Here is a 12389-nt window from a genome sequence, read left to right on the forward strand (position 1 = left end):
TCAAAGCCCAACCGGAAAAGTAGTTCGTAGTTAAGAAGCCCAGAGCAGCGGTAGTAGTACCCTGGAGAGTCGAGAGTTTGCTGATCGGCAGCCAAGCCAAGACAGAGAGAAGGAGGCAACAGATTCTGAGATTTGGGGAATCACTGTGATGGGTCGCCAATCCCTAGCTAAGCTGATCGGTTCGATCGCATCACGCAAGCCATCATCATCTCCGTCAATAATTCAGCGCCGTCACTACGCAGCCGCTCCGCCGCCGCCGGCTGTCTTTGTCGACAAAAACACTCGCGTCATTTGCCAGGGCATTACCGGCAAGAATGGCACTTTCCACTGCGAACAAGCCATCGAATATGGCACTAAAATGGTACCATTATCCAATCTCTCTTCTCCCCTTGTTTTTAAATTTCGTCTGCTTTGCTCACTTTTTGCCTAAATATCCAACTAAACTAAACTACTCGCCTTAGATGCGTAAGCAATGTTACATCAAAATAGCACAAAAATCCGAAAGCTTCGAAATCAGATGCAGCTCTATACTGGCTCTCATCTTTGTTTGTGTTTACATTCATTTGCTCCTACATATCTCTCTCACTATCAAAAGTACTGGACTTGTTGAGGCGTGAAACTATAGATATGCTTGTGTTCAAGCGCAAGCACTCAAATCGGCTATTGATATTGCAACAAATTACAAATTCCTCACTAGTTACTTACACACAACAATCCGACCACCGATGTTATTAGGATCTATTTGCAACAATTTATGGAACTGGAATCATTGCTGTTTGGGTGGCTTCTTCCACCCTTTCATTATTTTAAACAATTGTGCTGAAACAGGTGGGTGGTGTTACTCCAAAGAAGGGCGGGACCGAGCATTTGGGACTTCCAGTCTTCAATTCAGTTGCAGAAGCAAAGGCTGAAACAAAGGCTAATGCTTCAGTAATCTATGTTCCTCCACCATTTGCTGCCGCTGCAATTATGGAAGCAATGGAAGCTGAGCTGGATCTCGTTGTGTGCATCACTGAGGGTATCCCACAACATGATATGGTACTATAACTTTTTACCCTTCTTTTTACAGGAAACATATGTTTTACCATGTTTGCACCTGAAGATTTGGTTTTTAGATACACTTATTTATCAAATCACTTCATATTACAATCTGATGACCAAAATGTTAGACATTTGACTTTTGGGTCATTTATAGCTGAGTTATTTATATCATCCTTCGACAATCATCATATGATTTGCAATGTAAAAATGTGCTTGAAGCAACAATATTTGAATTTCAGGTACGTGTGAAGGCTGCTCTTAACAGCCAATCTAAAACGCGGCTCATTGGACCAAATTGCCCTGGAATTATCAAGCCTGGTGAATGCAAAATTGGAATTATGCCAGGCTACATTCATAAACCTGGCCGTGTGGGAATTGTTTCTCGATCTGGTACCTTGACCTATGAAGCGGTGAGTATTAATTTTGATACAGGGAATGCTATCTGATAAGGCAAAGAAAACAGGTTGCATTTCTAACAGTTACGTATGCATGTGTGTGTGAGAGGAATTCTTTGAGCTTTCATGCTAGAAGAATGTTTATGCTTGAGGAAATAGTTGATCTTTCTAGATATTATTATACCATCTCCCTTAGGAAGTTTCGCGTTTCCAATGTCAGACATTTTGTAATAAATTTGGTCCTTCAGAAGATTGGTTCTCTAACTGTGGTGCTACCTCCATTGGGTTTGTGGGTACTAACTTCCAAGTGTTCTGCTAGTTCTAAATCCAATTTACCAGTTGTCTTTTTCAATATCCTGCAGGTTTTCCAAACAACTGCTGTTGGCCTTGGACAATCCACTTGTGTTGGTATTGGGGGGGATCCTTTTAATGGTACAAACTTTGTTGATTGCATGGAAAAATTCTTGGCAGATCCTCAAACAGAAGGTTAGTGGTTCATGTATTTTTGCTCAAATGACAGCTTCTTTCCAAATTGCATATGGAAAAAGAGAATATGGTTGAGATTGCTTGTATCATTTCGCTCTGGAGATATATATCTATCTACCCAACCATCTGTATTTGTTTAGGGTTTCTTGAATAGGTAAATGGCTCTTGCATGGGTTGCTAGTAGTGCTCGGTTAGGAATAGAGATATGGTGTATCCTACAAAAGCTTAGGATACTCAGGTCCTTATAAGCAACTGTTTAGACTGTTATTGTCTAGAGTGTCTTAAGACCGTGTTTAAGCTCAACAATCTTGCACCATGGTGGATGTCCTTGTATTAAACTAATCTGATTCACTAGTTACATTTGTTGAGCTGGGTGCACACTGCAGACTTAGCAATTCTACTGCAGGATTGGCTGTGAGATTGATGATTAAACCAATACTGGGGTTGTGAAGTTATAGTCATTGGTTGAAAATTGGCCTATATATTTGATCGTAAACAGCAGATCAAAATGATGGAAATGGCATTGATTCAATGGATTAGCACCCATAGAGTCTTATAACCAGTATTGGCCTGTAGTGTTTCTAGTTTGAGCTGCTGTCTCCCAACACTGTTGAGCTTCATGATAAGCTTCTAAGTACTCACCAATTAATTCTGCATATGGATGTGCATTCTAAGTGGATCTTTGTATGATAATGCCAAAACATTTCGTGGTTCATGATTATAATCTCATTAGAATTCCTCATTGTAAACAAGCTTTCATTTGCTGTGTATCAGCTTCAAGCATTTTTGTTAAGCAATGTATGTGTTTCAGGTATCGTTCTTATAGGAGAGATTGGTGGGACTGCAGAAGAGGATGCCGCTGCATTGATAAAGGTAAATGCTTTTCAGCGTGCCATTGGCACCCTCTGTCTTCCTGGTTTGAGTATATGAATAATTCCTAGGTTTCTTCTAATTTGACTATACCTTGAGTGTTTTCCATCAGAGTCTTCATGGTTGCCTTCTCTTCTAAAGTGAAACCTCAGAAATAGTATAATTAATGGGCCACTCAAACCAGAAACAAACAAAAAAAGGCTGAAAACTAATTCTCTGACCAATGACACAGGAAAGTGGAACTGAGAAGCCAATTGTTGCATTTATTGCTGGACTAACTGCTCCCCCTGGTCGTCGTATGGGTCATGCTGGAGGTACAGTATATAATTCTTCATTCTTTCTCTATCTCACATGGTCTAAGGTTCTCATATCATTTGGATAACACTTGGCTTTCATCTTGTTGTTTGCAGCTATTGTATCGGGAGGAAAGGGAACAGCACAAGATAAAATCAAGACGCTTAGGGAAGCTGGGGTTACAGTGGTGGAGTCTCCTGCAAAAATTGGGGTTGCCATGCTTGAAGTGTTCAAGCAGAGGGGACTAGTGAACTAGTTTGGCAGTAGCAGCTCATTTGCAATCTCACCTAAAACATGTGATGGGGCAAAATGTCCAAACAGCAAATTTTATACACTGATCAATTGTGGTGGAGCATTTGATTGCTCTGAGTTTTTTCAACCTGTTTTCCGCCTATTGTGGTGTTTGATAATCAATTAATTTGTTCTTGAGATTTTAACTTACTGTTCATGAAATGTTTTAGTTCATAAGGGATGCTGCTACTATGCATGGAAATAATTTTGGAACTCAAAGGTGAATATCTAGAATATGCAGCCAACAGGCTACAGCAATGTTTTGTAATTCACCCCTGAGTCTACTCTGTTTTTTTCTTCTTAATTTATGTATTAGAAAACTAGGAAATGCATTAATGTTTCTTGGTTGAAATGGAAAATTACATATCCAATGGAGTTTGAACCAACTAGTGAGGAGCATAAGAACGGAGAGCACCTACAAAACGAGACGATATTTGAACGTCTAAAAGGCCCACTGGAAGTTTATGGGTGGCCCAACTTGTATTAGGTTTTGAGAGTGAGCGATTAAATATTTGGGTCTGGGCCCTGAACAACGGTAAAGACCAAAGCTGGCTTCCCGCTTTGAGGTGCCATTTCCCACCCAAACCAAAAACCCTACCTTCAAAGGGATTAAGAGAGAGAGAGAGAGGGAAGATGGCGCGAGGGTCGAAGCACAAAAAGGAAGAAGAAGACGAAGAAGATCCAGAGCGGAAGAGGCTGAAATCGCTGGGGTTTTCGAACAAGCTAGTATCGGAGATCCCAGCCAGGCCTCAAGCGCCTCTCCGGCCTTCAAACGCCGTCGTTAAGCACCACGGCAAAGACATTATCAAGAAATCTCAGCGCAAGAACAGGTTCCTCTTCTCCTTCCCCGGCCTCTTTGCTCCCATCGCTGGAGGTAAGATCGGCGACCTCAAGGATTTGGGCACCAAGACCCCTGTCCTCTACCTCGATTTCCCTCAGGTACTTTTACTCTCTCTCTCTCTCTCTCTCATCTCTTAATTTCTCTATTTGGTTTCTCAGCATTCAGTGTTTTTTCCTGTTTAGGGTCGGATCAAGTTGTTTGGCACCATTGTGTTTCCCAAGAACAAGTACTTGACTCTTCAGTTTCCTAGAGGTGGAAAGAGTGTCATGTGTGAGGACTACTTTGATAATATGGTATGTCACTGCAGTCTACCAATAAACTCTATACACCCTTACCTGCTGCCATGATTTCCATACAATTATTTCTTTTTCGATAAATTTTTTTCTTTCTTTTCCTTGAATGAATATTGAGAGAAGAGCAGCATAGGGTGGGTGTTAATGAACTTGCCAACGTCTCGACTACCTATTGTTTCATTACAGTGCAATATGTCTTGCATTGAGTTCATGCACTGTGATTTATGAGTCTAGATCAGCTAACATCTTTTCTTATGTGTTCGGTAACTAAATCCATTTTAGTATCTTCTAGCTATATCTATTACGACCCCCTAGTCCTTACCCACCATAAACTATGTCCCAGATCGTATTTTCTGATGCTTGGTGGATTGGGACAAAGGACGAGAACCCAGATGAAGCCCAACTTGATTTCCCTAAAGAACTGAATGAGGTTAGCTTCTTTCATATACTTTGTTGACTTGATGGTTGGAATGCAATGTCATAGTTTGTTGATGACCGCTATCTGTTGATTTCAGGGACACAACACAGATTATGACTTTAAAGGTGGTGCAGGTTCAGCATCTGTGGTTAACAACCAAAGTGATTATAAAAATGAAATTACATATGTCGACGAACATTCTCCAGATGCTAAGCTTGAACATAATTTATCTGATGATGGAAACAAAGATTTGATTGAAGTAACACCAGTTCGTCATTCAGCAAGAACTGCTGGAAAACGATTCAAGTACTGGCCTTGCCATTTTATTGCACTACATATTTTCTGCCATAAAGATATTAGCAGCTGTTGGAAATAAATTCATATATATGTTAAACCTAAATCCATACATATTAGATTTTTGGAAACATAAAACACGTAGTTACTTTTAGATTTTTGGTTTTTCAAACCCTTAACATATCCACTCAATATATGAATCATATCTACTTTCATACATGTAGTCCCTACAGTTTTTGGCTTGTAACATGTGGCAATGAAAAAATTATGAGCTAAAAACAAGTCAAAACTATGGAAAATGAATCTTTATTGCATGACAATTAGTTTTAGCGTGCATTCTTACTGCAAGATTGGGAGTGGTTACTGTAGAACTTAACCTTAATGGTAATTTTCTATAAAATAGATAAGAGATGGGAATGTTTGTTGATCATCCAGAATACACTTACTTTCCTATGATCTGTCCAATCATGCTTCAGTCAACACTCTTATTTGTCACTGAAGAGCTTTAGATGTTCCATTCTGCTTACTTTTAGATCTTTCCATAAGTTCAAAAGTCCATTTACATATAGCATCTATATTGGTCCAGTTTTGGAGAAGCTTCTTCCGGAGATGATTCTATTGAAAGCAATACTGACTTATGTGAAGGAGAAGATAACCAAATTGGGGGACTCGATTCATTATCCAGGAAGCATGCTAGTGGAAATATCCTTTTCTTTTCTGTCTAAATCTCGTGCGGTCCAACATGTGAATTTACTTCCATATCTCTGCATGGCAGCTATTAATTTGAGCGTAGGTTTACCATACATTTACTACATTAACCTTCCATCTCAGCCAACTATACCTTGACGGATTCCCTCAACTGTTAGATACAGACTGAAAATCTCAGCATTGGAGATTTAAACATTGTTAATGAGGATGCTGTGGAAGGAGCTCAAATTCCTGAACAAAATCAGGAGTCTTCTATGTCAGAGGCTAAATCAAAGAAACAATCTCATTCTGCCTTTTCAGTGACTATATCTAAGGAGGACTCTCGTAGTAATCATGGTCCACTAGTTCAGGCTACTATATCTACCTTATTCAAGAAAGTGGAGAAGAAGGTAAGGTCTTATAATATTATTACTTATGGGAACTTATGTTATGTAGATATGGTATGTCTCAGGACTAATAAACCGCCGATCAGGGAAGACTTCATCTTTGGGTCTATTGGGCATATGAAAAAGATTGCGACACATGTTGCACTGTGTTTTAAGTCCTGGTTATTATCAACTGAAATTTCTCACTGTTGTACAGAAAGCGGGATCCAGTTTTCCAAGTCAAGTTCAAACTCCTTCTCAGGCTCATAAAACACCAAGAAATCCAAGGAAACCAGCATCTCCAAAAGGTTTCTAATTTTCTCAATACTTTTCTTATTATCAAAATTTTGGGATTTGAATACTCAGAAGAGTGAGAACTGTTGATGTACCAGTTTCTGGCCAGAAGTCGCTGCAAGCTCCTTCAAAGAGGAAGTCTAATCAGGTTTAAAAAGTGTTAATTTCTTCATTCTACCTGCACTTGAGGAGCAATCATAGCTGGTTTTTTCATATTCTTAGCCTGGACCTGCTTTGCATAGGATAGTTATGTAGCCCTGCTGAGGTAGTTTTGGATTGTTGCAGGATGGAGGACCTAGTAAAAAGGGCAAAAGTATCAAGGAAAACGATGCTGGTCAGTCTGAATCTCTGTCTTTTCAGTATACTTGACCCACAATACTATAACCATATATTTGGCTCTCTTCATATATATATATATATATATATATATATATATATATATATATATATATATATATACAGGCGGGTTCTGAAGCGGACGTCCGCACTTTGCTAAAGTGCAGACGGCGACGCAGCGGCGGTGTTCCAGGCGGCGACGGCGGCTCGGGGCTTGGCGGACGGTTCTGGGCAGCGTTCGAGGTCGGAGGAGGTCGGAGTTGCAGGTTTCTGGGCAGCAAGCTCACCTGCAACTGCAGGTTTCTGGGCAAGGCTGCAACCACGTCGCCGGCGACTCCACCCACTGCAGACCCGTCCGTCCGACCCCTGGCATCCGTCCGGCAAGCTCCGCCGCTCCGTCACGCCCCGAGCCGAGCTGCTGCATCAACGTCCGCACTTTAGCAACAGTGCGGACGTCCTCTTTGGAACCGCTCCGTATATATATATATATATATATATATATTGTGAGTTGTCTTTATTATCGTCATAGTTCTTCCCGAGATCACATTTGCACTACTCTTGTATTATGAAAACTCTTCTGCCTGAATTAGTTTTATAAGTGACATCTGTGTTTCTGCAGTGGGCAAAAGGTTGGGAAAGAAGAAAGAATATGAGGTATTTTTTGTATCTGGGGTAATACGTGCACTATGGTTATTCGTCTTTTGTTGTTTTTACTTTTTTTCCTTATGTATTGATATGTTTACTATGTTATGATTGTTATCAAAGCTCTACTTTAGTTTCTAGTTAAATGTTTTTAAGTGCAAAACAAGTATATGTTTTTTCTTTCTTTCTTAGATTTGGATGGAAGTAGAAAGAAGAGGAATTAGCTTAAATGAGTATCTCACTAGCGTTACTGTAGTTGTGACTGACTCATTGTCTGCTTAAATTTCATTTGGTGGACAGTGCTCCTAGAATGTAATATAACGAGCTACTAAGACAGAAGTCTTTTCGACCATTTTCTTACGTAGAAATATGTTTGATATGCTTTTATAGTGATTACAATTTTGGCCGACGTCACAATTAATTTTTCCTCGATGGAAACTTCTCAAGGGGCATTCTGATTCATATGTTCAGTAAAACTCTACTATGAATCTTTTCATAGTGTAATTTTAGAGGTGATTCATATTGTTGCTTGAGCTGTACTTTTAGTCACGGCCTCTCAAGCCCTTAGAAGAATTGTTGTTGCATTGTCAGTTCAGCACTGGTTGATATGGATATTGGACTTTGGCAACATTATTCTGACTGTGGTTATTGTTTTTTGGGTTTTTTAGTCTCGTCCCTTGTGCACTAGAAGTTTCTATCTTTTTACATATGAATGCTCTATTACGTAAGTCGACCTTTTCTCTGATAACATTATTGCTCAATATACTGTAGTAGTGTAGTAGGAAACCTAGGCAAGCAGTTGCCTTGAATGGTTGAGAAATAAGTAGCAATTTGCTGTTATGATTTTATTAGTCAGTTTCTCAATGTTTGTGCATAAACATGTAGGTTGAAGATGATATTGAAGAATTCTCAAGTAGCTCACAGGTAATATCTAGTTGACTTGTTTATATAATTTGGAATTCCTTGAATCAATGATGATGGAATTATTATTGCTGTAGTAATGTGCTGCACTCACATGAATGCGATAACTATGATCATATTCATCTAGTGCTGTGGTTGGCAATAACATGCCATTTCTTTTTTTTCCTTTCCCCTCTTTCTTCTATGTGGAAGTGACTTTATGCATTTTGTAGGATACTGATTGTAGTGATGAAGAGTGGGCTGCTTGAGATCGTAGTGACACGGTTGATACAAGATGGAGGATATGGAAAGAGTTTGATCTTAATCTTTATTGGGGGCACTTGTAGGTAGTCATGTAGTATGTTTTAAGTTTTTGAATTTCGATGTAACATTTGAATAAATAAGTTCTTTGACAGAAAAACAGGGGAAAAATAAAGGGGCTACTAGATTATTCAACTCATCTCAAGCTTTTCTTTCTTCTTTCTTCACATTGCACAACGAAAAACATTAAATCAACATCATCAGTTCCATGATCGAACGAGCTTTGATATCATGAAAAAGCAATTTGGGATTTACAATCAAAACCAATTGACAAGCGAGACTCAAATCTTTATAAACTCGGCATTCTCAACAGATAGCCTTGCTAGCGCCCACACATGAAATTTTATAAAAAGTGTACAGTTCTTTATGAAAATGACACATTCATAATTTGTCTGAGAATTTTTGCCGAGTATGTGTTCTTATCCCACGGGGTACAATAACACAATGTTTCATAGTTTCGTACACAGGTTAACAAGGATAAGTAAAAGTAAATTAACCAGGGTGCAGCAGCTAGCTAACATTTGATCCTGGACGATGGACTTAATTCGCACCTAATGATCATATATTTACTACTGATGAGGCAGCCTTAGGATCCCTTTAAGAATTTATCAACCCTAGTATTATCTGCCCTTGACAAGAACTTCATGCAAATTGGTGGCTTGACCCCTGCAAGGGCGAGTATTGAAGCAGGCAAAGTCCAAATCCCATCCCCACAGATCATACCAGAAGCCACTGCAGGTACAAAAGCATCTGCCTTGGCCTTGTTTATCTTCTCCCACACAAACTTGATCACGCTCCCAAGGCACATATCAATCGCAAAATATGGCCCTATATAGAAAGGTATAGCCATTGCCATTGGTAGTGGAATGAAGCGTGCCTTCTTCTTACCAATGCAATCCTTTATCAGGTTTATAAGAATGGCTGCACCAAAGAACACGCCACAAAGCAAGAGGCAATTCTTAGGCAGATAATCGAGACCTTCTACTGCCAAAATAGCCATGTTACGGTACACAACAGCATAGGGAGCAGGATATGCACTGTTGGGTTTGCCCATGTCAGGGAAGGCCTTATAGAAGAGCCAAAACACACTAGGAGAAATCACACAACCCATTGCTGTCCCAATAATTTGGCTTACAAACATTGATCGGGGAGAAGCCAAGGTTAGGTAGCCGGTCTTGAAATCTTGGGTTAAATCAGAAGCTGTTGAAACGATGTTCATCATGACTCCACAAGCTGCTAGTCCTGCAATAACACCACCGTGGGAGGAACCTGCCCATGCCCCAATGGTAAAGATGGCGACCTTTCCATATGTGGATGCCAGGGACCAATCAGTGAGCCCACACCCATATGCATTACAGAAAGCCAAGGTGGGTGCAATGAGGTAGATGACCAATACATAATACCACTTAAGTTGGGGAAATATGTGTGGTACAGTGGCTATGGAGATGGCAGCAATTCCAACATAGCCCGCAGCAGCAAACCATGCTGGAATTTGGTCTTTGAGAAAGAGTTGGGTTCGGCGCTGGTCATCATAAGAGAGCTGCTCCAAGCTTACAGAAGAGGCTTGATCTGCCACTGGAAGAATGCCGCTCACATCTTTTTGTCGGAGTTGAACATACAAGGCAGAGAGAGTTCGACCTAGCACCTTGAAGAAGTTGTATAGTCCGTCACCAAGGATCATGGCAATGGCAATGAAGACCTATGTATAAAAGTTAATCCAAGGTCAGTTTGATTGCTAGCACAGTGGCATGTAGTATTGAATATATATGGAAAGTTAATGAATGTGGAGTTAACTTGCCTTGTAAGCTTGAAGGCCATTCATGCTTGTTGGGCTAAGCTCTGCTTTATACCAATCACCCCTCTTATTCCATATGAGAGGCCACATCAAACCCCAAGAAATAATGCCTCCAAGAAGCACCGATATGTTTACAATGTAGGGGCAAATCATCCCTACTCCAACATATGTTGCTGAGAAGTCGAAGTAAAACCTGGATGGAAGGCAACATAATTGGTGAAAGTACCGTACGTTAACAAATAACCTTATCCATAAACTGAAAGTATATATTATATACTAAGTAAAGTAGAGATTTAGATGCAATAATTAGAATATCATTAATTGTTGCCAGAAAAGAAAAATGAAGGTGGATCGGTTGGGTTGACATTGTAGTACGTACTTATTCTGATATGCTTTAAGACCGAGTGAAGGGAAGTTTGAAAATCCGCAGTCACCTTCGCCAGTATAGAACCATTGAAAGAAACCCCACAAGAAACTGAAAGAGAAGAATTTTCCCAACTCCTTGACTTGTTTCCTGAAAGAAGAGAGAAGCCAATCCATGAGATGGAACCATTAACAATAATAAGTTTGTAGGTGATGGATCTCCATTACACATACTTTGCTAGCTTGGCTCCTGCAGGAGTGTGGAAACTGTTGATGAGAAGAGCAGTTGCAGTACCACTGGGATATGTCAATTTGAAGTCTATGATCATAATCTGATACCAAATAATTAAGAGGTCCATGTTAGAATTGAATCCAGCAAGGGCACACAGAGCAGTAGAGCACTAGGCTTTGAAGAAGAGAGAGAATACGTGTTCACCTTTCGAAGAGGCACGACTGAGAAGAGGCCGAGGAAGCTGACAACAAAGAGAAAGCCAATAATCCACAGCAAACCTGGGTTCTTGGTATCACCGGTGTCACTAGATTGGGCTGCGATTCGATCACTCAAACCAAAGAGATAGCTGCCGAAACCTCCGCTGAAGGCGATGCCGGAGGAAGCAACGATGCAGGTCTGGATGACGGTGTTCTCTTGCCTGGTGAAGGGCAGGGTCAAGAAGCCTGCTTTGCTCAGGATCTTGGTCCAAGTGCTCACGAAGAAGAAACCCAACAGCCCCGCCGACACGTTCAGAGATGGTATGATACCGGTCGTCAGGTTCAGCTTCATCACTATCACGCTGAACAGCACACTCAGCAGGCCGCTTATTATGAATGCTCGGAACGTCAGCTGCCTCGTCCATGACGGCACTTCTTGCTTTGCGAACAGCCTTTCCACCGATATCACCTCTCCTTCTTCCTCCTCCTCCTCCTCCTCCTCATGATCTTCCTTGCCGCGCTTCCTCTTCTGGTTCGGATCCTCGTCTACTTGTTCAGGTTTTTGGTACTCTTGAGACATTTCGATTCTATGTTACTTCCTAGCTAGCTGCTTGGAATCTGGATTACATATATATATAGTGGTCGATGATCAGTATCTAATTAAATGCCTTTGGCGTCTGTGCATACAACTTTCTCTATCAAGAAAGCAAAGCAATGGTTGTTTTTGTGTTGTCTTGTCTAATTCGGTTGGTGTTTCCGATGGATGAGATAGGGATGAGCTGTAATCTTGGAATATAATTATGAGCCTTAGCTAGAGTTCAGCAAGTTGATATCACCCCACTTCAACATCGACGTGAACGTGAACGTGAAGAAGAAATACAAGTTGAGGTTGACTATGTGATATCATATGATTCCTACCGCCCGGCCCGGCCGGAATCATATAATATCACATAACAGTACTACTGTAAAATCTCTAGTGATGGGCTGTAAATTTAAATTTATCACTCATCGAT

General features: G+C 40.5%; 3 protein-coding genes across 4 annotated transcripts; 2 read left to right on the forward strand and 1 right to left on the reverse strand.

Annotated features, from left to right (window-relative positions):
- Positions 1-19: 19 nt before the first annotated feature.
- Positions 20-3528, forward strand: LOC133746062 (succinate--CoA ligase [ADP-forming] subunit alpha-2, mitochondrial). The gene is made up of 7 exons (XM_062174226.1): positions 20-361; positions 829-1038; positions 1281-1451; positions 1799-1922; positions 2734-2795; positions 3025-3106; positions 3203-3528. The coding sequence occupies exons 1-7, from the start codon at positions 149-151 to the stop codon at positions 3340-3342; spliced, it is 1002 nt and encodes a 333-aa protein (XP_062030210.1). The 5' UTR covers positions 20-148; the 3' UTR covers positions 3343-3528.
- Positions 3529-3931: 403 nt separating this feature from the next.
- On the forward strand, positions 3932-8928 carry LOC133707193 (DNA-binding protein RHL1). 2 transcript variants are annotated; one of them, XM_062132751.1, is made up of 12 exons: positions 3932-4316; positions 4401-4511; positions 4855-4941; positions 5027-5235; positions 5810-5925; positions 6094-6320; positions 6514-6604; positions 6689-6738; positions 6876-6924; positions 7546-7598; positions 8454-8492; positions 8702-8928. In XM_062132751.1, exons 1-12 carry the CDS (start codon positions 4011-4013, stop codon positions 8735-8737), a joined length of 1374 nt encoding a protein of 457 aa, XP_061988735.1. In that variant the 5' UTR covers positions 3932-4010; the 3' UTR covers positions 8738-8928. The 2 variants fall into 2 exon arrangements, with proteins under 2 accessions (XP_061988735.1, XP_061988736.1); XM_062132752.1 differs by having other exon boundaries at positions 7546-7580.
- Positions 8929-9176: 248 nt separating this feature from the next.
- On the reverse strand, positions 9177-12064 carry LOC133707191 (probable metal-nicotianamine transporter YSL7). Its single transcript, XM_062132750.1, has 5 exons — positions 11384-12064; positions 11182-11279; positions 10964-11098; positions 10588-10777; positions 9177-10488 (listed from the first exon to the last, which is right to left on the reverse strand). The coding sequence occupies exons 1-5, from the start codon at positions 11954-11956 to the stop codon at positions 9376-9378; spliced, it is 2109 nt and encodes a 702-aa protein (XP_061988734.1). The 5' UTR covers positions 11957-12064; the 3' UTR covers positions 9177-9375.
- Between the last annotated feature and the right edge of the window lie 325 nt (positions 12065-12389).

Source organism: Rosa rugosa, chromosome 4 (assembly GCF_958449725.1).
Source record: "Rosa rugosa chromosome 4, drRosRugo1.1, whole genome shotgun sequence".
In the NCBI taxonomy this organism is placed as follows: domain Eukaryota; kingdom Viridiplantae; phylum Streptophyta; class Magnoliopsida; order Rosales; family Rosaceae; genus Rosa; species Rosa rugosa.